The following is a 25,153-nucleotide window of genomic DNA, read 5'->3' as shown; positions in this document are numbered from 1 at the left end:
AGAAAAAAGAGACAGCAAAGGGCTCAATGAACAATAGCTGCTTTTAGCATGTTAAATAAGAATGAGATAAGGTCCTTGTCTTTGAGAAGCTCCTGGTCCAGGGGACACAGTGCCTGCAGGAGCCAAAAGGAAACATAAAGTGAAGTAGGGCTGGTGAGAGAGAAACATTCGAAATAAACGACCCTCTTTGTCTTCTGTTTACTCCTGATAATAAACACACAGGTACACAAAACATTTTACTTTTTCTTCTTAACTCTACTGCCAAGAAAAAGGGCACCATGCACGACAGTCAATGGCCCTGGCACAGGGGAGGCACGCTAAGGAGAGGTGGCGGCTGTGACGTGTGGGGAAAAGAACCTGGAAATCCACCAACCTGGATTTTGCATAAAACATCCCCACTTTTGAATGCTGGCTAACTCACTTAAAAAACTAATGGAACTTGCAATTAAATTGATGGACAGTGAGGGCAGAGCCTAGAAACAGCGTTCAGAAAGAGAATTCCTTGAATTCCAGGCCACAGAGTTTGTCTTCAAGAGTGTAAACTATCAGAAGGTGTTGTAGTTTTAATAACAAGATTTGAAAAAAGTCTGAGGCAAATACAAGAGGTCTACAAGCCTCAACATTATAAGCCTTGGGGTCATGAGGGAGAAGAGTGGGGGAGTAGGTATTTCTGCACCGATAAAGGGGGCTACAGCAAGGCTCCGGGGAGGCTTAGGGACTGTTGTAACCCACTGCCTGGGTGCATCAGAGGAGGCTTTCTGGAAGAGGTGAGACTTACAATAGCACATGAAGTATGAAAGAAAAAGAGAAAGAAAAAACTCAGCAAGAGGCCAAAGAAGGGAGGGCACAGATGGGGAGCACAGAATAGAAGCACGGGAGTCAGAAACACCCCTACCTGCCTTGAGTTGGTAATGGTTCTGCAGGTGAAGTGGTTTCTGTCTGGCCGGGTGAAGGGAGGGGTCTGCCAGTGGCTGGGGACGGGGCGGAGCCAACCACAGTGTGAAGACCTGAAGGATGGGGGTCTTGTAATCCGCCCTCGCTGCCCAAAGAGGGGGTACTGAGGGCTGTCCTTGTATTACTTGCAGCTGCCAGGAAAGGGCACCCAGGGGGGCCAGAGAATCCAGGTGCCCTGGCTAGAGGAATGGGGGATGGGCTACGTGCATGAGAAAGGGGAGGGACTGGGCTAAGAAAGTCCTGGGCTAGAGGAACGGGAGCCAGAGATCCTCAGGGACTGAGAGGGTGGGTAGAGCCTTGTCCCAAGCTGGCTTCCCTACCCAGCCCACTCACCCCATTTTCTGCCCAAATCTGTATAAAGAGATTCAATAAATACTCCTGAGCACCTACTATGAACTGGGCACTCTGACAGGTCTCTATGTCCATTATTTAAAATAACATCAGCAATCATGACGATGACGATGATGTGATGATGATATCGGCCACCATGTGTGGAATGCTTCCACTGTGTGCATCACCCCAGGTTCTGCTTCCTCATCTACAAGGTGAGGATAAAGTCTCTACCTCTTACATTTGCTGCCTTAAGTGACTGAATGCCTGGAAGACGTTTAGCACAGTGTCTGGCACATTGTAAGCGTTCGAGGGGAGGGATCGCTATGATTATTTTCATGAATATAGTAACATTTCGTCAGCACAGAGTGCTGCAAGCAGAGCCCAGCCAGATCTGCGCGGGGCTGCCACTCCCACCCCTGCTGCCACAGTCCTAGGTATCAGTGACCCCTGCACCTGTCCTGCAGGCTGAGGTCTCCCTCCTCCCACCACATCTGCCAAGGAGAAGGAGGGCAGCTCCACCCTCAGTGGGAGGAGGGGTTTCAGCTCAGCCACAGGGAAGCTCCTGGCCCCTTGGAGGCTTCTAAGGGAAAAGCCAAGACCAGACAGAGCGCATTTCTCGAGTCTCCCTGCCAGGCTGTCAGAGAGACCAAAGACTCCCTGAAGGCCCGGCCGGGCAGAGGCTACGAGGGGAGCAGCAACCACCACGCCCTGAGGAGTGCTCGCTGCCTTCGGGAGACGCAACACGCCTAGGGTTTTCTGGTCAAACCAGGGAACCATGAAATGGGGCTGGAGGCCCAGCTGAGCTCGCAGACCGCGGATGTGGCATCCATCGATGGAGGACTCAGGAAACAGATGCGTGGCCCCGGGAAGGGTGGCTCATGCCCATCGTGGCCTGGCCTCCAGTGCTCGGGCCTGGGGCAAAGGGGATGCCCAGGCTTCTGGGGAGAGCCCTGGACCACGAAACGGGACATCTGTTTTTTAACCAACCCTCCATGCTACATCGTCCTGTCCTTTCTTACCTAGACTATTTAAACAGCTTCCTGCTGCCTGTCCGCCTGCCCCCAGCCTCCAACCTTACACCTGCAGTCACATCACACAGCCACTAGGATGACTTTTCAAAGCTACAATCTGCTTTTGTTGCTCCCCTTCATAAAGTCCTCAATGGCTCCCCAGTGCCCTGGGGCTAAAGTTCAGCCTCCTTACCTTGGGTTATCCAGCCTTCCATACCCCCACGACTCAGGCCTTATTTTTTTAACAGACCCTCTGTTTGTTCCACTCACATCAGACTTGCTTGAGTTTTTTAAATACTAGTTTTAAACATATGAAATTGCTGATATTTGACCATGTTCGACCTCCAAAGCTCATAGAGTTTCAACTTAACACAACTGTCTGTGCCTTGGGCATTTGTACATGCGGTTCCCTCTGCCTAGAACATACCTCTCACGCCTCCCCACAGCCATCACCTAACCACCGCTTTCTCTTCCCTCAGGTCTCAGCACAAATGTCACTTCCTTGGGGCAGCCTGCACTTCCCTCTGCAACACACTTTGAGCTCGTAATGACTCTTTTTTTTTTAAATTTTATGTATTTATTTTTTATATAGCAGGTTCTTATTAGTTATCTATTTTATACATGTTACTGTACATATGTCAATCCCAATCTCCCAGTTCATCTCACCACCACCCCCTCCCCACTTCCCCCCCTTGGTGTCCATACGTTTGTTCTCTACATCTGTGTCTACCTCTGCTTTGCAAATTGGTTCATCTGTACCATTTTTCTAGATTCCACATACATGTGTTAATATACGGTATTTGTTTTTCTCTTTCTGACTTACTTCACTCTGTATGAGAGTCTCTAGGTCCATCCACGTCTCTACAAATGACCCAATTTCATTCCTTTTCATGGCTGACTAATATTCCATTGTATATATGTACCACAACTTCTTTATCCATTTGTCTGTCAATGGGCATTTAGGTTGCTTCCATGACCTGGCTATTGTAAATAGTGCTTCAATGAACATTGGGGTGCATGTGTCTTTTTGAATTATGGTTTTCTCTGGGTATATGCCCAGTAGTGGGATTCCTGGGTCATATGATAATTCTATTCTTAGTTTTTTAAGGAACCTCCCTACTGTTTTCCATAGTGGCTGTATCAATTTACATTCCCACCAACAGTGCAAGAGGGTTCCCTTTTCTCCACACCCTCACCAGCATTTGTTGTCTGTAGATTTTCTAATGATGCCCATTCTAACTGGTGCGAGGTGATACCTTCGTAATGACTCTCTGATGTCTGTCTTTCGGTAGATTGCAAGCTCCATGAGGCCAGGATCACGTCTGTCTTGCTCACCCTGCAGTCCTGGCAGCTCACAGAGGGCTGGCATACAGCACGTGCCCAGAAAAGGCTCACTGCACGTGTGAGAACGACCAACTGCATGTGTGAACCAGAGGACAAAACTCTACCTCGACCAGCTGTGTGAACTCGGACCAATCATCTCCCTCAGACATCAGTTTCTACATCTGCAAAAGATGGTCACCATCCCTACGTCAGAGAGACGTGCACATTAAGTGACATCGGGCATGCCAGTGTATCTGGCATTATACTGCTCATAAATGTTGATGGGCCCTCCCTGGAGCTGGCTGCAGCCACCAGCTTCCTTTCTGACCCAAGGGCACTGCCAAGAGATGAACTGCTGTAGAAGACATGCAGGGAAGGGTCTGACTTTAAGAATATTCTTTGCAACAACCATGCTGAGCTCAGCCTTAATGGAGTTTATGTAACCCAGAGCAGGCACAGTCCTGGTCTTTTAGGGAACTCAGAAAGCCCGAATTTTTATAGCATCTCTAACTGCACAGTTGAGGATGCCTAGAATTTCATATAGTGAAAGGAATTCAGAGCCCCTCCGAAACATCACAGGCCAATCTGTTCTTGAACATCTCCCATAGCAAGAAGTTCACTACGCCCAAGGTATCTCACTTAATCTTCAAAGATCACTGACTACAAGACAGCTGGTGCTGAACCAAATTCTGCCTTCTTGGACCATAACCCAACTGGCCCCAATTCTCTCCTGGGACCTATAGGATCAGGTTTGCCCCCTCTTCTATGCTGCAGTCCTCAAAGATTGAGAGATGAGATAACCCCTCCTGACTTCACGTCTCCAACCTCTGGTCTTTGAGCATCCTCTCTGGCACTCAGTCTCCATACCTGTATGATGGGAACAGCACATACTACACCTTACTCCTCTTTGGGTGGGGCTAAGACTGATGAGGAGAAAGAATTAGCATCTTTGCTCAAAGAGTGAGGCTGGGGCTTCCCTGGTGGCGCAGTGGTTGAGAGTCTGCTTGCTAATGCAGGGGACACGGGTTTGAGCCCTGGTCTGGGAGGATCCCACGTGCCGCGGAGCAGCTAGGCCCGTGAGCCACAACTGCTGAGTCTGCGCGTCTGGAGCCTGTGCTCCGCAACAACAGAGGCCGCGATAGTGAGAGGCCCGCGCACCGCGATGAAGAGCGGCCCCCGCTTGCCACAACTGGAGAAAGCCCTCGCGCAGAAACGAAGACCCAACACAGCCATTAAATAAATAAATAAATAAATAATAATTAAAAAAAAAGAGTGAGGCTGCAGGAGCTCCGCCCCCTCCTTACTACAGGCCTCAGATCCAGATCTGGGATCACATTAGCATCCGGAAAAAGCTGCCTTCTGCTGGGTGACTCAGGCTCAAAGGCTGTCCACTCCCCCCAGCCTCTGGGAGAAATTGATGCCTCCACTGATAGATCACGCCCATGGATTAGGTAGATAAAGAAATTGATTATCCCATAAATCATTGTCTCCATGAAAAAACAATCCCAATTTTTTAAAAAAGAAAATATTGTAAATCTGTCCAAACCCATGTGAGTAAAAGTGCAGCCATTTCAGCTTAATTGTCTGAGAGCTTCTTTGCTACAGTCCTAGGAAAAAAAAAGCCCCGAAGCTACTAGCTCCCAATGATCTTACTCTGTAGATGTTTCCTCCCAAATCCCATGAATGGCCAATGTCACATCATGGATGAGATGGCTTTACACAGCAGCAGGAAGACTCTGAATTGGCCAGAAAGAAGAACTTTCTCACCAGGGAGACAGAATCGTATCCTTTGGAGACATGAAAAATTGGATACTAACCCCTGTTAACCTTTTCCTTCCTACTCACACATGTACCCACGCTATCTAGGAAAGTCAAGTCAGTTCTACCAAGAGACCGAGAACTGGCCAAAATGAACCTTGGGTGGGGCTTGAGGATGGAGTTTGACAGCTCAGGGGTGAAAAAACCCTCAGAACAATATAAATGATGAAACGATTTAGGACCAAGGGCAAGAACAAGGGCAGGAGCGAAGGGTGAAAGGGAAGAGATGTGGCTTCCCAGCTGGCTGTACTGTGTGATTTTTATTTTGTCTCTTTTCTTCTCTGAGCCTCAGTACTCTCCCCAGAACACAGGAGAACAGGGAAGATCTAAGCACAGGGCTCTAGCCTGAACTATATGAACCTAACTGTTCAAGGAACCATGGCTATCACTTAGGGTCACCTATTTGGACCTACCATGAGGCCATACAGATGCCACCAGGTCCAGAGATGCTGAGCCATCCCCCCAGACCCCCGCAATCCCCTGCCCCGTGTACTCTGCGGTACACAGAGCGGGCGATCCAGAAATGTTTGGTGAATCAATGAGTCAGCCCAGAGACCATGTGAAAAAGACAGGAAATAAACACTAAATTACAAGCGGCATAAAAATAGCCACATTTCCAAAGCAGATTTTTCTGATTCTGAGAATCCAAGCAGGAGCAGCAAAAACCCCAATCCCCTCTCACTAAGATGTCTCAATCCAGGGTCCCCGGAGTAGCCTTACTCTGTATATACCATAGCCCACGTCCTTCCTGCCCAATCCAGATCTTTCTATCTGCAGTATGACTTCAAGGTGCCATCTTGCCTCCTAAATCCTGGGAGCCCATTTACCTAAGCCTCCCTCCTTGTTCAGAGGCCAATGCCAATTCATCAGACTCTATCTTTCTAACGCTCTCAGCCTCCTATGACCTTGGCTTCGAGTCCAGGTGTTTCAGCCACTCTCAGTTCCCCAGTGATGGACAAAACTCCCCCTTTCTCTGAGGTATGCTGAGGTCACTCACGGCGTGACTTTCCTGGCTGGGAGAGACCTTTGTCAACATGCAGCCCGATCACAAGGCTTCTCAGACACATCCAGGTGGTGGAGCACCTGCTTCTGCTGGGGTTCTTTGGGGAATGCCACAAAGCTGTGACACATTTAATTCCCATCACCTGAACGAGGAGTAATTTTATTTACTAGCAGAAAATATGGCTCTATTATAGGTATGCACGGCTCCACGATTCAGGAAATAATAACACACAAAATACTTTTAAGAAATCACATTTAGCGGGATAAAAATACATAACATAAGCCCAAATACTTACCAAATGCAATGTGAAAGATGGTGCTGACAAGCTGAGCAAAGATGCTTGGTATCAGGTGTGATATTTGACGATGGAATGTTCCCTCATTTTGTCGTCTGCTACTGCTCCCTAGCAGACAAGCCATACAAGGCACCAAAGGTTTAAGAACAATTATGTGGGAGAAAAAAAAAAAAAGGAGAAAATTCTATCCATTCACTCCATTTTCTTTTACTGTGAGCTACTCGATTTGAAGGACCACAAATAATAGTTCTTACTAGCCTACTGTGTACCTGTTCAACACCTCAGTCTGGTTTACGAACAGCAAAGTCCTAGAGGAATAGCATTTGGAAAACGAATGCCTGTTGAGCAAGACCTTACAATAACCACATCGCCTCTACTGTAGGAATCAGCATGCAGGTGGCGCCCACTCACTACCCCAGGGCCCGGCTGCTCTCCGTGGTGCTGAACGCAGAGGTTGGGGTGGACCTTAATTTCCCTGCCACTCCCAGCACTACGCAGGGTGTTATCATTATCTACGAGCTTTTAAAAACACATATGAATGTGATTTGTATTTCTCCCTCAATGTGAAATAGAGGTTTTGTAGGTCTGTTCTGCCACACTGAAAAATCTAGTCTCTTAAGACTGCAAATTTAAAGCTTCAAATGTGTGCAGATTTGTGTGTGTGTAATAGGAAAGTGGATGCGATTTTCTTAATAGACTGGGGGTGGGTCAGGGACCCATGTTTTCATCTGATTTTTCCATGGCTCACCAAGGGATGTGGCACAAGTCACTTCCCCTTTTCATTCCTCAGTCTCCCAACCCGTGAGAGAAAATAGTGGGGCAGGTACTGTACTCCTGTAGTTCTGACATTCGAGTACCTCCACTAGTGTTCTGGTTCGTCCACGGACTCAGAGACTGTCAAACAGGATGAGCTTGCCTGGCCTCCTCCAGCACAGGAAGATTTTCTGGCTCCAGAGGAAGAGACAAGGCTCAGCTTCTCTTGTAAGAAGCCAGGGATTCAATCTCTCTGCTCAACTCTCCCCCAGCCCTCAGTCCCCATGGACCAGCCATAACTAAACCTGAGAGTTCACCCATATTTTATTTACTGATTCGATGTTACGAGACAAGTAAAATAGACGGCTGTCACCTCTATTAAACTGGGCAGGAAAAATGGCCATGTAGGCAACAGGCTCTTTCTGCCCATAATATGTCACCTGTTTCCTTGGGGAGGGAAGCAAGAAAGGGGAGGTCCTAGTCTCAGGGGAGAGCCCAGTCCTGTCATGTTCAGGAGGGGAAGCTCAGTGCTCCCCTGCAAACCTGTCCCACCCTCACTCTCAGCTACACAAATTCTGTAGACAGGTCAGCCCAGTCAGCCGGGAATCGGGACCATCACTTAAGCCCTCAGTTTCCCCACTGATCCAAAGTAAAGTCACTGTAGTCACTCATCAGCCTTGGGATAAAGAATGGCTGTTGAGCCCCACTTTGGGAAGCTTGTGCCTGAGAAGCAACCCTTCCACTGGTCGTCTCTTACAAGTACACAAACACACACACACGCACACGTTCACACTCGCTAAACCCACTGTGGATGGCGTTTATGCTCCCACGGTTAAATGGCCCAGGCTGACTGTCTATACAGCCTGACTCTCCAGGTTAACTGTTAACACCTCACTTGACACAAACCTGTCATGTAAACCTGTTGTCTACACATCCTGGCAGGATCCAGTGATGTGGCGTAAACAGGAAAAGGAGAAGCCTGACCTATGGCTGGTGGTAGCACAAGTGGCACAGCTACAGTTCTGCCTGGAAGCTAACTGAGTGATCCGTCTGTTGAGGACGGAACCGCAGAAGTTCTCTTCCATGGTTCAGTTCCCAGAGGGAGCAGCAGAGATGCTGAGGGGCAAATGGGAAGGAGAGAGGGAAGAGGTCAGAAAAGACAGGAGGATCATGGTCTTTTCTTTTGCCTCTTCTTGAAGTCGACAGCTTGTGCCTCTCTCGAGAAGAGAATCATCATGATATGAACCAGACAATGGATATAAAGACGAGTTCTAGGCCTGAGAAAGAAAGGCCCACTCCCCTAAACACTCCAGCTCTGCCCAGTAGACCTCACGGGAGAGGTCTTGGCATAGAAGGTGCTGAACTGATGGACAGCATTAGGACACTGATTTCACAGAAGAATCTAAGAATGTCTTTCATGAAATCCTTGTTGACAACATGGAAAAAGTGTTGAGCTGAATGAGAAGGTTGTTAGGTGGACTTATATTCAAATGACTGTATGTATCAAGGCATTCATTGATTTAACAGATAGTTATTAATCACCTACTGTGTGCCACACACGATGCTAAATGCATTGGGAAAGTGGTGAATAAGCCAGCTGCGGTCCACGCTTGTCTCTAAGATTCTCTAAGAGAGCTTCTCTCTAAGGTAACCAAGAAGTACAATTCAGTAAGCTCTATGACAATGGAAGTTCAGGGTGCTGTGGTGACTCACAGAAGGAGGTGGGAGTCAAGAAAGGCTTCCTGGAGGAAAATACATGTTTGCTGAGACCTGAAGGATAACTAGAAGTCAGCCAGAAAGAACAGCAAGAGCAGAGGCCAAGTGTGAGGGAAGGCACAGTGCTTTCTGGGGACTTGGATGCTTGGTACAGAGGAGCAGAGAGTGTGTGTGAGGCAAGGAGGGACAGTGCATGAGTCTGGAGATGCCAACCACGGCAGGTCATAAAGGGCTTGAAAGCACGAGGAACCCAGTGGGATTTCAAAGCTGGTTAAAGTGTAGGGTAGTGGATCTAAGACCACTGAATAAAGCCAACAGACTCTGACATTGGTCATTTCCTGCCTAATGTGTTGATGGCAGGGATGGCTGAAGTGAGGGAAGGCATGCTCATCCCAGGCTCAGATGGCACAAAGCATGCCAGGCAACTGAAAGGAAGCCACAAAAGCTTCACTGTCCAGATCTGTGGTTCCCAACCTCAACCATACTGCAGGCCAACAACCACTCACTTCTCTATCACAGACCCCTGGAGCAGGCCGAGGAGGAAGAAGAGGGTGAAATCCATGCCCACCTCCCAAGGATGGAGAGATGGGAACAGGCTCTGGTGGTCCAGAAACAAAGAGCAAGAAAAACTGCCTCAAGGTTCAATGATAGGATTTACCAGGGATAAATGACAGGTCTTGCCTTCAGGCTCAAAAGATCAACTGCCAAAGAGAGGATGAGAGAAGTGATAGATCGGCAGCGGTGCCTGTGTAAAAGACCTTGCGATCTCGTGAGACCACCAGCCCAGTATAAATCAACAGAGTGAAACGGCTGCAGAAAAGCCTGAGATAATCTGGGGGTGTATAAGTAGACACCAATGCTGGGATGTGAGGAGAGGATGAGTTTACTGTTTTTAATACATAAGCAGGACTGTGGTTAGCTCTGGACACCATGCTGAAAGAATTGGTTGTCTTTAGTCCGGAGAAATGCCTTTACATTTCTGTAGGGTTGCATTGTGGGACAGGGTGCAAATCCAAACCAGAATCAGGGGGCAGGGTAAGCATAATAGTAAGAGCAATGGATAACATTTATTGAGTGCTTACCATGGCTGTAGTCTAAACATATTATGTGCATTAACTCATTTAATCCTTACAAAAACCCCATAAGGCAGGTATTATTATTATTATTACTAGAGAGTAAATAATTTGCCCAAGATCACACAGGTGGAAAATGATGGAGGCAGCCCTCAAACTCAGGCTGTTGGATTCCAGAACCTGTGAGCTTATCCACAACGTTAGATTGCTAAAATGTATTCAGAACTTCCTTTGGGCCAGTCATGTTAATTCTCACAATGATCCCATGAGTCAAATCTATTACTATCCCCATTTTACAGGTGAGGAAATCTAGGCTTAGAGAAATTAGGTGACTTACCCAAAGTGACACAGCCTGGAAGGAAGGAATGAGAGCTCAAACTCAAGACAGATGGATTTCAGAATCTATACTCTCAACGTCCAAGTCATATTGCCTTCCCCAGAACTGCAGGAAAATCAATTTTAGGGGAAATTTTGCAACAAAGATTGGAGTGGGCCCATACATGTGCAATAAAGAACAAAGCACGGTTGAAAAGTGGTGAGTTTCCTGTCACAGGTGGTATTCAATCAGAGACTAGATATCCACCTATGGGGGGCAGGGAGGGGTCCTCCAGTGACTTAGAACAGTGGTACTTAAAGTGTAGTCCTCAGACGATCAGCCTCAGCATTATCTGGGAACCTATTAAAATGAAAATTCTCAGGCCTCACCCAGACCCACTGAATCAGAAGCTCTGGGGGTGGGACCCAGCAGTCTGTATTTTACTGAGCACTCCAGGTGATTCTGATGCATGTTAATGCTGGAGAAGCGGAGGCCTAGACTGACCCCTGGGGTTCTTTTCAGCGTGGATTCTGTAGTCTTCACCACAGACAGGAAATGTGATGCCTGGAGCCCTGGGAAGGCCTCGGCTCCCCGCTCCTGCTTTTCCGCCCAATTGGGCAGGCTTTTTGCAATAGCATATTTCAGTTCTGCAAAGCAGATGCAGGAAGGCTTTGCAGAAGTCTCTCTCATTCCCATATTTAAAGAGCTCATCCCTGCAGTGGTTCTGAGAACTCGATAAACCCCCTTCCATCGCAGCCTGTCTGCACCAGTCCCTTTAATAGCACAAGACTTAACTGTCTCCTATGGATTGGAACCCTCTTCACACAAACTGGAATCTTAGCTCCATCTCCCTCCTCTTTTTCCCTCTGCCTTCCTTAACCACCATTCAGCATAGCACCAAAGGATTTGAAGTGGAAGCTGCCACTCCCCCCCGCTGGATATCACTCCATCTCATTATCTCCGATCTGTTAAGATCACCATGGGGACTCTCTCCTCCCCCGCTTTTGTGGCCTCATTACCTGGTGTCTCCCAGCAGAGTCTATCCCCTGGGGCCCAGCCTCCAGCTGCAGACCCTCTCTGCACTGGCTTGTTCTGGAAGCAAGCTTGGACTCCACATCCAAGAGGACTGACCAGGACTCCCTGGACCAGTCCCTCAAGAGCATCCCATAACCAGGGTCTTCCCAGCTCTGCATACATGCAAAACACATTTCAGTGAAAACACTGCAAAGGTAGGGAAGGACCAACACCCCGTGGGCTTCAGGTGTGTGATGAATAACAGGCCAGGAGGAGTCTGGGAGCTTCTGGACATATAGAAGCATCCTCAGAAGAGCATCCCTCTCGCTCCCTAGCATGGCAGGTAACTGTCACAGGCTGCCGGAGACACCCATTCCACTGCTGGGCATACGGGTATGTGAGAAATGGGCAAATACCATGTACTGAGCTGCATGGGGTACTGATCACAAGGCTGGCACAAGGCAGAGGGTATAGAAGAAGCAGATAGCCTCAGAGCTCAGAGTCTGATGGCGGAGACACAGCCTCCACTGTTGGGGAATCCTTTTTCTCCTAACATTTATTATCAGGCACTGTGCAAAGAGCTTTAGACACTTTATCTCCTTTAATCCTCACAACAACCCTGTGAAGACCCTATGAGGTTCAACCATATGAAATTTGTATAGGTCAGATATGGTTTGACCTATAAACCACAGCTGAATATGGTTTAACCCAATATTAATATTTCTTCCTTGTGGATGAGGAAATGGAGGCTCAGAGGTGAAGTGACTTGCCCAAGGTCACACAGCTAGCACGTGAGACTCCCACTCAAACTCAGATCCACCACATTTCATCAAACCCAAGACATACCATCATGTTTTAGGGTGCCAAGAAAGAAAAAATCCTGCAAGTAAACTCGAACTTGACATGTCAGACACAGACTGATTGTCAGACACAGACTGATTTCGGAGATGTGAAAATGTGGGGCAAAGAGTCAATCTTAGAATCAATGAAATATATTTTTTGACTCCAAAACCTTCTTTACTAGAGAAAGCCCTGGACATACCCACAAGTATAGCTACAGCCAAGACCAGTGAGCATTAGTGAACAAAGTACAAAGGTCAGAGGAAGCAAGGAGAGGAACGTGGGAACCCGAGCTTTGTGGGGAGGCGAGAGCCTGGCTGGCGCTGAGGTAGTGTGGACCCTGCCGGTAATTCCGAAGGAAATAAACCAAGGTAAGGTGGGGGCCGAGTGCTCAGGGGCCCAGCAGCTATAAAATGTGGCTGAAGGGAAACAAAAGCAAAATCAGAATGACCTGTTGTCCTCAAACCTAGTGTCCTTGCCCTCCATCCAGTCTTCTCCCCTCTCTCAATCACACTCAATTAGGATTTGGTGTCTGGAGCACAGAGAGAAGCAGAAGAAAACAGGCACTTCAGAACAAACACAGGTGCTGATAGGTACAGGCCAGTGAGGCACCTGGGGCACAAAATTTAAGGAGGTGCTCACTGTCACGTTCAGTCATGCAAGAGCAGGGTCACCACTTGACAGCCTCCTTAAATCCTGCTCCCCTGCCGCCTCCCTCACCTCACCCCAGTCCCGCCCTGTGCTGGTGTCAGACTCCTCTCCTCCAACAAAAACAAAAAGAAATGCTGATATTTGAACAGCATTTAAGCTTTTTTGAAATGACATCCCATCTATTTGACTCTGTGAAGCAGGAAGTCTCATCCCCATTTTACAGATGGGGAAACTGAGGCCCTGGAAAATAACATGACCCCTCCAATCGTGCTTGTTCCGAATCTGTCACTTCTGTGGGCACTCTGAGCAGTGCAGTTTCCCCACTTCGAGAACAGGTCAGTCCCTGCAGCCACCATAACCCAGTCTCCCTGTGTCCCCTGGAAGAAGGAACAAGGTGTAGGAGAAGGGTAGGCGTGGGTTTTCCTCTGCTCTTGCAGAGGTGGCATGGGCAACAGGGGACTGGGCAGCTCCTGCACCCAGATCCCCACATCCAACCCACAGAGTCTGTGGGACGGCAACACATATTCCTGGGCCCAGTGTCAGAGGACCTTACCCTCCTATTGTCCACCAGTCTCAATTCACAGCAATGCAGGCTCTATTTAGAAGGTTGGAATGTGCCTCTTGCTTAAAAATAAAATGACCATAAAACCTATTAGCCTGGAAAGGATGTTGGAGGGGAGATGGGACTGGGAAAGAAGGGAGGACAGGAACTAATTTGCTGACCACCTTCTCTGGCCAGGCCACTAGCTGAAGAGGATGGAGGGAGACACAGACACAGGGCCCTGGGCTTTCCTCAAGGCTCTGATGATGTCTTTGAGGACAGCCTGGCGGCTGCCAGGGTGACACATAGGCTGGAGTTTCCAGAGTAGAGGGCTTCCTGTGGGTGGACTGACCACAACCAAGGGAGAGTCCAACCTTTATTTCCGGCTCAGATTAAAGCATTAGGCAGAGTCCAGACGCCCGGACAAGGTGGGGTGTAGTCAATGTACAGATGTGCGTTGCACACGCGGGAGGGGTGGGAAAGATCATCCATCCCTTTCTTCTACAGGAAGCATATCTGCCACTTGGTCCATCAGCAAGGACAGTCTGACGCTGAAAACCAGCACTGGTAGGGTTAAATGTTGCAAAGCCCATACAGCCCAGGCCTCTGAGGCCGCACTCAGCACCCGGAACCATGGGGGGAGGGGGCGTCGCACTCAGCGCCTATGAAAATCAGTGCTTCCCATCTTCCGACTACACAGACAGTTAAAAGCACAGGATCTGGGGTCAGGCTGGCGGGAATTCTTATCCTGCATCCACCATTCACTGGCCACGTGATCCTGGGCAAGTGACCTCACCAAGCTTAGTTTCCTCGTCTGCAAAATGAGGATAATGTCTGCAGGGTGTTTGTGAAGGCTAAACCAGATGGTGAGAAAAAAAAAAATGCAGCAGCTACATGTCTCGAGCACTTACTAGCCACATTACCAGTCACTGTTTGAAAAGCGCAGTCGCTGGCAGCTAGTAAGTGCTCAATAAACCAGGGCCATTGCATTGCGGTTGTGTGTTGTTCTCCTATTTTGATTTCGCTCCAGACCCAGGTGGGGTCCCAGGCAGGAGACGCACGGCCACCTCAGCACAGGCACACTGCCCCCTGGCGCTGCTGCTGGGGAATCAGCGCCTGCAAGAAGAGCTATTCCAGCCAACAAGTCCAAGGCCTGTCTGCACCAGGCCCGCCCCTGGCCCACCTGTCCATCCAAAGCTCCTCGGGAGGACAAGCCAGGGCCTGCTGGGGGCAGGCCCCAGAGGAAGGGCTCTGCTGCTGGAGTTTCAGTCCTCTCTGCTGCCAGGCAGGGCCTGGGGAGCCCAGGGCTCCTCTCTGCTGCTGCCCAGCTGAAGGGGAACATCAGCTCTCTTGGTTCCCTCTGGAGGGTCCTGAGCAAGCAAGGCAGGGCGCAGGCGGAAGCAGCAGGAGGCAGAGGCCGGGGCAGCTGGCAGCCTGGACGAAGCCTGGCCTCAGCGGATCAGAAACCGTCCCAGCGGTGGAGAACAACCAGGTCTTCCCCTAAAAGAGCGCCCCAAGCAGCCCTGAGCCTCCTCTGCATATGACCTTGCACGCCCCCACCCCCGAGGACGGGGCTGTTCTTGTACCCATAGGGCATCTGTGCCTCCCCCCTCCCCACGGAGGCGGCTCTGTTTCCTGGGGCAGGGACATGGGGCCTGTGGGAACGTGGGGACTCACCTAGCCGTGAAACCTACAATGGCACTGACAGGGAGGCTCACAGGCCCCACGAAGGGTCCTAAAAGCAGCCAAGCAGCCTTGCGTTTTGAAGGGTGGGACGATGAGCTGCTCCTCAGAGCCCTTTGGAAAGAGCACAGTGGGCTGGACCTCTGAAGTCAGCTGTCATGCCGGCAGCAGGGGGATGCGAGTGACCTTGGAAGGGCCTGGTCGGGACACTGTGCTGGCTCACCCCGCATCCACCACCTCGAAAAACCCCAGATCATCCTGACGTCAAAAGACTGTTTAGCGCAGTGCAAGGCAGGCATCAAGAAGAAATTAAACTCCAGCTCGAGAAGGAGGGAAGCCCGGGCTGACAGGAGCAGCTGGGCTAGAAAGTGGAGGCAGAAATTCCTGAAGTTAATGCTTTCTAAGGCCCCTCGGGCCACTCCCAGGTCTTGTCTGAAGCTATTTGCTTCCGGGGGTGGGGGGGAACCCTATTGATCTTCATTCAGCGCCTGTCTCCTCAACACGGCGGGATGTTTCAGCGCATCACCAGTCACTGTGAGAAATTTCTCATTGTTTTACGCATAGCAGCTCCCAAACTCAGGAGACGAACGTTCAGGACCATTTGGATGAACTGATCGCAGGAGATGCAGACAGGGCTGACTTGGGAACTCTGGGGGAGGGGACCTCACGCCCCTGGGACAGACTGCAGTACCCGCTACCCCGCGTCACCCCCCTCCTCCACCCCCGCCCCAGCCCAGGCTCAGAGCCTCGAAACTCTTTTGCTCTGTCTGTAGATGCTCAGAGGGTCCGGTGCTGAGCTAGCCTGTCCCTCCCGCCTCCCACCTCTCCACACACACCTGCTTTATGTCTCTGCAGTTGTTTGGCCCTGAACCTCCCCCCACTCCGGCTGGCTAGAGATCACCATTGTCCACTCGAGCTCCCCAGCTACCGCCCCCACTGTCTGGTTCCCTTTTCAAATTCCAGGCTGGCCCTCTATCCTACAGTATGTATGTAACACGGGGGACCATCTAACCGTGAAACCTATTATGGCACTGACAGTCCCCAGCAGCCTGCACTAAAGGGAACTTTGAAACCACAGAACATCCCCAGCCATCACGGCCAACTCAATAGTTTACAGATGGGAAAACTGAGGCCCCAGGTTGGTGGGAGAGTGTGATTTGACCAAGATGGCTCAGGAAATTGGTGGAAGGCAGAGCAGAAAACCCAGGCCTCCTGGCTCCCAGCCCAGGGCTCCTCCACTTCAGCTTCTAGGTCACGTAACCAGGAAATCCAGGTCCCCACATGAGGCCACTAAAGCACTGAGAAGACCCATGCATTCGGCTGCTTTCTGTGAGTTAAGACTAGGATCCATCTGAACAATAATAACGATGATAATAATAATAATAAAATGCTGAACAATATGCCTTGAAAACCTTCAATAAGCAACACTTGATAACCACACGCAGAATACATCTTCCACATATTCATATAAAATAATCAATGATCATTTTTTTCCTGCAGACTACAATCCAATTACTCTCTCTCCCTCGCTCTCTTCCTTACTCTCCTTTGTTACTTGCAAACCATCCAAGCAATCAATGCCTTGACCTCTCCCTCTGATAGACACAATTACAAAAAGACAGAGCAATGCAATTCATCTATTCAAGACGGATTGTTTGAACACTCTGTCACACTGCTGAGCTATCATCCATCTCCTTGTCTAAGAGGAAATTTCAGCCCCCAAAAAAAGGCACAAAGAGAGGGAGCGGGTACGCTGCTCCCCAGCCCAGAGAGCCCCTTGCACACCTGCAGGAAACCCCTCTCCCAGGCTGGTGCTAGGCTACGCCTGCCTGCTGGAGAAGGATTCGGCTGTCAGCGCAGCCAGCTCAGGCACCAGTATTGGGAACCAGAAGCACCCAGCACACACTGGAGCCCAATTTCCAAGGCCTCAATTCCTGCAGTCCTAGCCAGAGCCCTGAGATCCCAGGGGTGGGGAGAGAGAGAAAAAGGGAGATGGCATCAGGCCCAGCTAAGATGCTGTGTCTGGGTTTCTGCATGAGATTCTCTCTGTGTGTGTCTCTCTCTGTGCCACGTCCACTGTAGCCCCTGGCTCCAGCTGAGACGCCAGCCTGTGCTCAGAAGGACAGAAGTTCAGCTCCCCAGGAAGCTCCAGAGAAGCCCAGGGGCCTCAGAGCCTTCCCATCCTCCATCCAAGCTGGCACAGCTCCGGCAGTCACGTTCGGCATCGGCACAACACCCCAGTCCTCGGGCTGGGAATCAAATGGGGCAGGGCTCTTGGATATAAATGGCTTGGGCCAACACGCTAATTAATCCTGGGGCTTAATATGAGGAAGATTAGAAGAGAGGAGGGCTTTGCCATCCTTAATTGCATTATTACATGGTGAACCCAAGAAAGGGCGGGCAGGCTTCGGGCTTCCCCTCAGGGCAGTGAGGAGTCCCCCAGTGCAAGTCAATTTCACAGTAAGAGGGAGCAGGTGAGGATACATCATCCTGCCCCTCCTCAGCTCAGCCTTCCAGGGCTTCCCTCACCTGCTCCTTCTCTTCCTGGGCCCCCAAAGACTGCCACCCCTGACGCTGGGCTAGGAGCATGCCCATCCCACCCCTGTGGAGGAAGGACCACGGAAGAGGGACCTGCAATGCATGGGCTGGGTGCATAGCACCTTTTGGGTCCCCCTCTTTTCTCCCAAGGGCACCCTACCATGCAGGCCCACAAAAAAAAAGAGGGAAAGAAGCAGGGAATAAAGGAAGAACTAGCCCACTACTAAGGGGCTGCCTGCTCCTGGAATGGTGACCAAACTGGGCGCTGGGGCAGGCAAAGGTGCAGAGATAGAAGAGATATTTTTGTCTTGCCAGGAGCAGACTGGGCTGCAAAGGGTTAAGCCTGGTCGCGAGGGCTGTCCCCAGAGTCGGGTGCCTGGATTCCTCTGCCTCCAATGTCTGCCTGCCAGGGTCCTGGGCATAAACAGAAAGACCCCGGAGTGGGCAGAGCTGAGGACTGTGCTCTAGCCTCGTCCAGATGTCCAGTTCAAGAGGATCTGGAATCCAGGAGAGAGACAGGTTTCTGACTGCCTCCTAGGAAATCCTCAAGTACGGAAACCAAGCTCGACATTGGTTCCCTACACCCCCTCACGGTACTGGCAGCCCAGAGTCCGTGCCTAGATTAGAGCCACTGGGGAGGACGGTGGCCCTGGCTCAGCAGAGCTCTGGCCTCCTTGTGCCAGATGCTGGTGGTGGCGCCTCGCGAACCCAGGCGGCCCAGGTCTCCGGCCTGGTGGCGGGCGCAGGGCCTGCGTGGCGGAGGCTCCCGCGTGGCCAGGCCAGGCCCAGCCCTGGCGGTCTCGGGCCTGGGACACTCGGAGGCATCCCGCACAGCCCGGAGCGCTGCCTACAGGATGTCTCAACAAAGTTAAAGGCCCGAGTAAGAGACTCTGGCGAGAAGAGACGCGGGGACGCCAGAGCCCCAGAACGCCGCACGCAGCTCCGCCGGCCGCCGCCAGCTGCGGAAGGATTTCGGCTAACTTTAAAATCCACTCGCATTGCTCTTCCTGGCTGCGCTGGGCGGGCTCCGTCGTTCCCTTCCGCCTGCCTGCGCTGCCCCAGGCGGAGGAGAGGCCTCAGCCGCGACGGATGGCTGGAGCGACCGGCGGGGGCCGCCCCTCCCCTGCCCCGCGCCACGGGGCTGGCTGAACGGGGGCCACCGAGGCCGAGGGCAGCCACCGGGAGAGGAGACCGGCCGCCCTTGTCATGCGAAGCCGGATCCTGCGTCCCCGCCGCGGCCGCTCGAGCCCTGCCCCAGGTGGGGGCGAGGGGCCCTCGGGGAACGAGGAAGGAAGAGAAGTTGGCGCCTTCCCCAGGGTTCCCGCTTCGCGGAGAAGCCGGGTCCCAGAACTCGGTCTGCGGCCGGTCTTGCTGGCAGTGGCCGGGAAATGCTCCCGCGACTCGGGCTGGGACCGGAACGCTTCGCTACACTCCGCCAGCTCTGGCCTCCCAAGAGTGCGCCAAGGGCCCCTCGCCCGCCGCACCCCGGCTGCCTCCTCTCCAATAAGTAAGGCCCATGACCCCGGCTTTGGAACTTTGTCCTCACCGGGACGAGCTCCTGGTGGTCACCCGGCCCCGGCAGCGCGGAGAGAGGGTGGGAAATCTCTTGGGATCGCGTACCGTGGCCCCCCGTTCCCGCCCCCGCCCGGGCGCACGGAGACCCCTGGCTCCGGGGAGCCCTTACCGATCCGGATGACGTGGGGCATCCCGCGCGAGTCCGGGATCCAGAAGGCGCACACGAGGAGCCCGGCCCAGTATTCCCAAACCAGACTCCGGAGGCGCCGCCAGGGAGCGGTCATCGTTGGGCGCCGCCGAGCGTGCCCGGGGCGCGGCCGTGGCGGGCTCCCTGGGGCGGCAGCTCTAGGCGCGGGCGCGCAGCAGCCCCCGAGGCGCCGCCTGGCCCAGCAGCCCGGCTCCCGAGCGCCGCTGCGAGTGGGGGGCGCCCCGCGGCGCCGCGCACATCTTACTGGGGGGCCGCCCCGCCGGCGCCCGCCCAGCCCGGCTGCCGCCCACTGGCCCTCCGCGAGCGAGACTCCTGGGTTCCGCCCGGGCTCCTTTCGGACTCGGCTGCGGCTTGCGTCGGCTCGGCTCGCGCGCGGGCTCCCACCTGCCCCGGCTGCCGGGCGCTGGCGGGCGGGCTGCACGCGTCTCCGGCCGCTCCTCCTCCAGCCGCCGCGGATGCTATCGCCCGGGCTCGCACAAAGCCCCGGAGTGGAGTTGCACGCGCGCACACTCTCCCTCCCTGCCCCCTCCCCCGCGCCCTGCCTCCCGCCTCCCGCCTCCCGCGCCGCCCGCCGCCCGCGCTTCCTCCGCGCACTCCCCCGCGCACACACACTTCACACTCACACCCGCCGAGGCGTACACCCGCGAGCTCACACCTGGGCGGGGAAGGGTACCCGGGACCCGGTTTGGGGAGACGGCCGGAGAATGAGAACTCTCCTCGCTTCCCAGACGTCCGCATCCGCCCTGCCGCCCCCAGTCCCTTCGACTGCGAGGGCATGGAGCCTGGGAGCCGGGCGTGGAGCACGAGAGCTGGCACCGCGAGCTGGGAGACGGCGGCAGCCTAGCGGCCTGACCAGCTGGAAGAGACGCGCCCGCAGGGAGCGGAGAGACCTGGAGCCTGCCGTCTGCGGAGCCTCGCCTTCCAGTTCTCACGCAGCCGTCGCTGGCTGGACGGCGGCGGCCGGAGACTGACCCAGGAACCGGTTTCCCTCCCTAAACCCATCCCTCGTGGAAGCAGAGTTAGAGTTGGGGCTGGGACTCAGGGGAGACGGAATTCAAAGCGGATTGTCCACGCTGGGCTAGGGGAGCTGCAGGAGCTGGTAGGGGTTGGAGAGCCCAGGCCAGACCCTCCGCTGTGGAAAGCAGGACTGGACCATGCACCACAACTACAGAGGCTTGGGAGGAAGATGGCTAAATCCTTAGATACAGAGGGGCAGCTGAGATGCACGCTGGTACTTCCCGTCCCTCTTCTTCAACTCTGCAGGAGGGGCTGGCCCCCTCCCCCATTTCTCCTGAGAAAGAATAAAGAGAAACTAATTTTCCGTGGCGTGGAGCAGGACCCGTGGGGGAGCAAAATAGAAAGGGTTAAAAAAAAAAACTTGTTTATTAGCAATAATAATTTTTTTTTTCAAGTGGCGCTGGGTGTTGAGGGAAGGGAAGGGCTGTGGAGCGAGTCTGGAGCAGGAGGCGTCGAAATACGCAGTTAGGCGAGTTTAATGACCTTTTTGACAGAGACAAAGTGGTGCCGATACGGTAGATAAATAAACGGATCTGTCACCGGGCAGCGGCTAGGCTGTGTGTGAATTTATTTTTCTCATTTAAATAATTTGATCTATTCCATCATTCCAATCTCTCCCATTTGCCAGCTGTCTGGTAAAAGCATGGCCCCCAACATCTGAAAAGCAAATCTTTCATTTTCTTACAAATAGACTATGAGTCGGCCTCTATGTGGCCTTTTCATTTCCCGGTCTTTTCTTTCCCTCCCTATCCAGGCATAGGAGACTATGGCATTGTGTGGGGAGGTGAATATTGCAGCATGGCCAATCCTGCCGATTGCCGGGGGGGACTCCCTCCCACCTGAAATGGAGGCGACTGTGGCTGTGGAAGGAGCAAGAGGGGAGATTCCCAAGGATCTCCTCTCAAAAAGGGAAAGAGGTGTGCTGCTCTCGAGGGCACCCCCAAAGATCTGCCAGCAAATGGAGGTTACCATTTTTTTTTTGCCAGACTTTGGGCCTTCCTCATCCTCAAGCAGGAGTGGTTGGTTTCCCAAACAGCCACTGAAATATGTTGCCCAGGGGACCAGAGGGAAGGACATGCAGACCAGAGCCAGAGAAGCAGCAGCTGCCTCCTCTTGATAGAGAGTAACGGGCCCCAGTGGGCACCGGCAAGGAGGAAGTGCAGGAGGAGGGAGCAGAAGCGCCCCCTCCCCCAGGATAAAGCTGAAGGAGCCTCTTCGTTCAAGAGTAGACACCCCATCCCCATCACTTATCAGCTTCCACAGCTGGTTTAGTTGCTCCAAGGAACCAAAAAGTCCAGGCTGTTCACTAAGGAAGAAAATTCCAGTGTTCTGATAGGGAAATGGAAAGGGAATTGGCAGGATCTGAACTCAAGGCAAAGGATGCAAGGCTAAAAAGGCATCACCAGCAATGCCCAAGGATGGTTAGGGGCTGGGTAAGGGGGGGAGAGCCCGGATGCTAGGTCTGTATTGGTTATCCTGCAGGCAGCCTCTTGCCATGAGAGGGGCAGGGTGCAGGGAACAAGTGGCCTGGCGGGGAAACTGAAGAGCAGAGGGGTAGAGGTGTGACTCCAGGGAATGGGCAGATCTGCACCCCAGACCAGAACCTGGGAAAGGCCAGTGGGAGAGAGGGATGAAGGGTGGGGAGCAAGACGAGGAGGGGCAGCAGCCTCCAAAAATGCCAAGAAAGAGAGTGGCGCTGGAGAAGTGAATGGAGTAAGGCAGAGGAGCAATCTGAGGGTCCCAGGGCGTGAGAGTCACCCTGTGACAGGTGGCCCTGTCACCTGCAGCCCCCTCAGCACCCCCAGGGAAACAGCATCGGCGGGCCCTTGCTCCTGCTGCATCCCACGGTGGGCGGGAGTTAGCCAGCCTTGCGGAGGGAGGCTTTCCTCTGCTGCCACGTTGGCTGCGTTGGGAAAAGCCTCCAGCTGCAGAGGCAGTGGGGCTCGGTCCGCAGGCCTGGCCACCCAGCTGGAACCGTGGGGTCAAAGGGAAGCCGGCTTCCCCCAGCCGAGGACAGGGCCTTATTCTAGACCTAGCTGCAAGTCATTTTGTAACACAGAGGTCTCCCCAAGCTGACGGCAGCCTGCTCCCTCCCAGTCAGGGGAGGATGGGAGGCATTACGACAAAAATATTGGCAATGATAATAATGACCACTAGTACTTACTACATGTTTTCTGTGTTCCAGATGATGTACCACTCAGCACACCTTATATGCATCACTTCATCTAACCATCTCACAGCCCTCTGTGATAGGATCTGGGTGATTTTTGCATTTTACAGTTGAAGACTCCGAGCCTCAGAGAGGTTGAGAGGTCCAAAGTCACACAGCTAGTGTGTGACCCTTCTCCCCCTCCCTCTCCCTCCCTCCCTTCCTTCCTTCCTCCTTCCTCCTCACTCCTTCCTTCCTCCCTCTAATTTTATTGGTCATCACTGCCAGGCTCTTTGAGTGGGGAGCCAGGGTCCCCGTGCGAGCCTATCTGCATCCTAAGCTTGCAGGCCTGACCCTTGTCCTATCCCACCTGGGCTAAGCAGGGGACAGGCTCTAGCAGAAGATCCTCATCACCTCTGCTGGAGACCCACTGGGGCTTCTGGCTGCTTGTAGAAATGCTAAGGGTGGAATAGGATTTGTGTCCTTTACTAGAACAAACTGGGGAACTCCGTTGTCCCCAGCTCGTGAGGAGGAGCCCGCAGACCTCTCTCCCCGCCGCCGTCGTGCACCTCTCCGGGCTGCCTTGCCACCAGCAGGCAGCAGGGCTGGCACGATCTCAAGCTGCATCTCCGGGGATTGCGAGCCACCAATCCCGGCTTCTCGAATTGTTGGTAAACAAGTCTACCCACCCGCCAGGCCTCCGCTCCTCACTCCCCCCTCGAGGCAGTCGGAGCCGGATTTATGAGGCCTCCCAACCTCATTCAGACTAATGAAGCTTTTCATTCCAAAATAAAAGGGGCCACTGTCTGAAAGGACAAGTTCTCCCACATTTCATTAACATCCCCCAAAACGTCTGAGCTGACCCAAGTCACTGCCAGCGAGATTCCTGTCTCCCACCGGCTCACAGGTGGGGATGGGAGAGGAAGGAACCCTAGGCTGCTGGCCCCCTCCCAGCCCCTCCCGAAGCTCCTCCCCTGCTTCTGCCGGCTGGGAGGGGGCCCCCAGTGATGGCCAAGCCGGCTCATTTGGAAGAGTCCCCTGTGTGTGTGTTTTGTTTAGACTGATCCACTCCATCTTTCAGTCCCCTCACAATCACGGTGAGTGATGAGACCCTGGGCTCGAGTTACCGAGATTCATGATCTCTGCTTCCCCAGGAAACCACCGAACACAGGCATGTGGTTGCTGAGTGCAGATTCCTAGGACTTGAGTGCCCTCTGCTGAAGCCTGCCTACCTTCATCTCCCTTCAGACTGCCCGGCGGGCAGGCTGCTGGCGGGGGCTGGACGCTGAAGTGGCTCTCGCCACTCCCCTAAGTGGCAGCTATGCAGCAGCTCGGTGCCAGTGCGCCCTCAGAGGGCCCTGGTGAGAATGGGGGGAGAAACTACCGCGCGCCCATCTCACGCTGGAGGGCAGCCGGGACAAGAAGCTGCCAGCCCTCGCCTGATCTTTGTCACCTGCCTGAGCAGGAGGGAGGGGCGGGAGAGGCCTTCCTCATACCCACTCTTTGCTTAACAGCACCCTCTCCTCAGCAAAGTTCATCCATGCCAACCACAAGAGCTGAGCCTTGGCCCTTCTCAGGACACTGGGACCTGCCTCTTCACCCAGGGACGGGGACCCTTTCATCATCCTGGGGCCTTTGTCCCTCCTCCCTGTCCCAAGAAGGAAGAAGCACAGCAGAGGCCGGCTGCCACCTGAGCAAGCCCTGTGACGGTTGCATCACCTTAAATTTTTGTCAACAGTCAAGCAAGTTCATTCCCACTGAAGTCAATTACTGTGTTTATTGTCAGCTTAACCCGCTGCTGCGAGTTATTTCTCAGCAGTGAGGGGGACAGGTAGACAAGCCACCAGAGGTCTGTTATTTTCCTGACATCTGCGTTTCAATAGTTTGGGTGCAGTTCTGGTGGAGAAGTAAATGCTAAGGCAATCCTGTTTGTATCTATACATAATGGAACAGTCTCCAATGGTTCGGAAGCCGAGGGGGTTCTGCTGCTGCAGGGAGAGGGGAGGAGGGGAGAACTGCCCGTGAAACCATCACCTCCCGGGTCCGGTCCGTGGGCCCCAGTACCAAGGGTGGGGGTGAGAGTCACTTGCTCACTCACTGGAGTCATTCAGTCATTTCCTGATTAATTTATTCATGGGATCCCTCGGTCATTCACTAGACATACCTGCAGCCACACTAATTCATGCATTTGTTCATAGGGTCATGCACTCAGTCATTCACTCTTTATTGATTCATTTACTCAGTCCCTTACCCATTCCTCCTCTCATGCATTCATTCAGTCATTCCTAATTCATTCAACCACCTAATGACTCTTTCACTCATTCATCCATCTATTCAATCTTTTGCTTAATTATTTGCTCACCTATTCCCTCACTCATTTGCTCATTCATCCCTCACTCATTC

The 25,153-nt window shown here is 52.7% G+C and overlaps 2 protein-coding genes across 4 annotated transcripts in view; one reads left to right on the top strand and one right to left on the bottom strand.

The window, feature by feature from the left end:
• GRIK3 (glutamate ionotropic receptor kainate type subunit 3) overlaps positions 1 to 19,802 on the bottom strand; it is a 234,903-nt gene extending 215,101 nt beyond the window's left edge. For all 3 annotated transcript variants that reach the window (XM_082421907.1, XM_082421905.1, XM_082421906.1), the window contains exon 1: positions 19,546 to 19,802. In XM_082421907.1, the coding sequence (XP_082278033.1) occupies positions 19,546 to 19,660 (115 nt within the window). In that variant the 5' untranslated portion in view covers positions 19,661 to 19,802. The remainder of the gene's footprint in view (positions 1 to 19,545) is intronic.
• LOC309642479 (uncharacterized protein) lies at positions 14,274 to 21,147 on the top strand (the record flags this gene model as incomplete). The annotated part of the gene is made up of 4 exons (XM_082424080.1): positions 14,274 to 14,343; positions 17,115 to 17,173; positions 18,400 to 19,368; positions 20,313 to 21,147. The coding sequence occupies 3 exons, from the start codon at positions 14,274 to 14,276 to the stop codon at positions 19,366 to 19,368; spliced, it is 1,098 nt and encodes a 365-aa protein (XP_082280206.1). The 3' UTR covers positions 20,313 to 21,147.
• Positions 21,148 to 25,153: the final 4,006 nt, after the last annotated feature.

This window comes from Balaenoptera physalus (assembly GCF_965194825.1).
Source record: "Balaenoptera physalus genome assembly, chromosome: 1".
In the NCBI taxonomy this organism is placed as follows: Eukaryota; Metazoa; Chordata; class Mammalia; order Artiodactyla; family Balaenopteridae; genus Balaenoptera; species Balaenoptera physalus.
The sequence above is the reverse complement of the archived record's forward strand: the minus strand, read 5'-3'. Positions and strand labels throughout refer to the sequence as shown.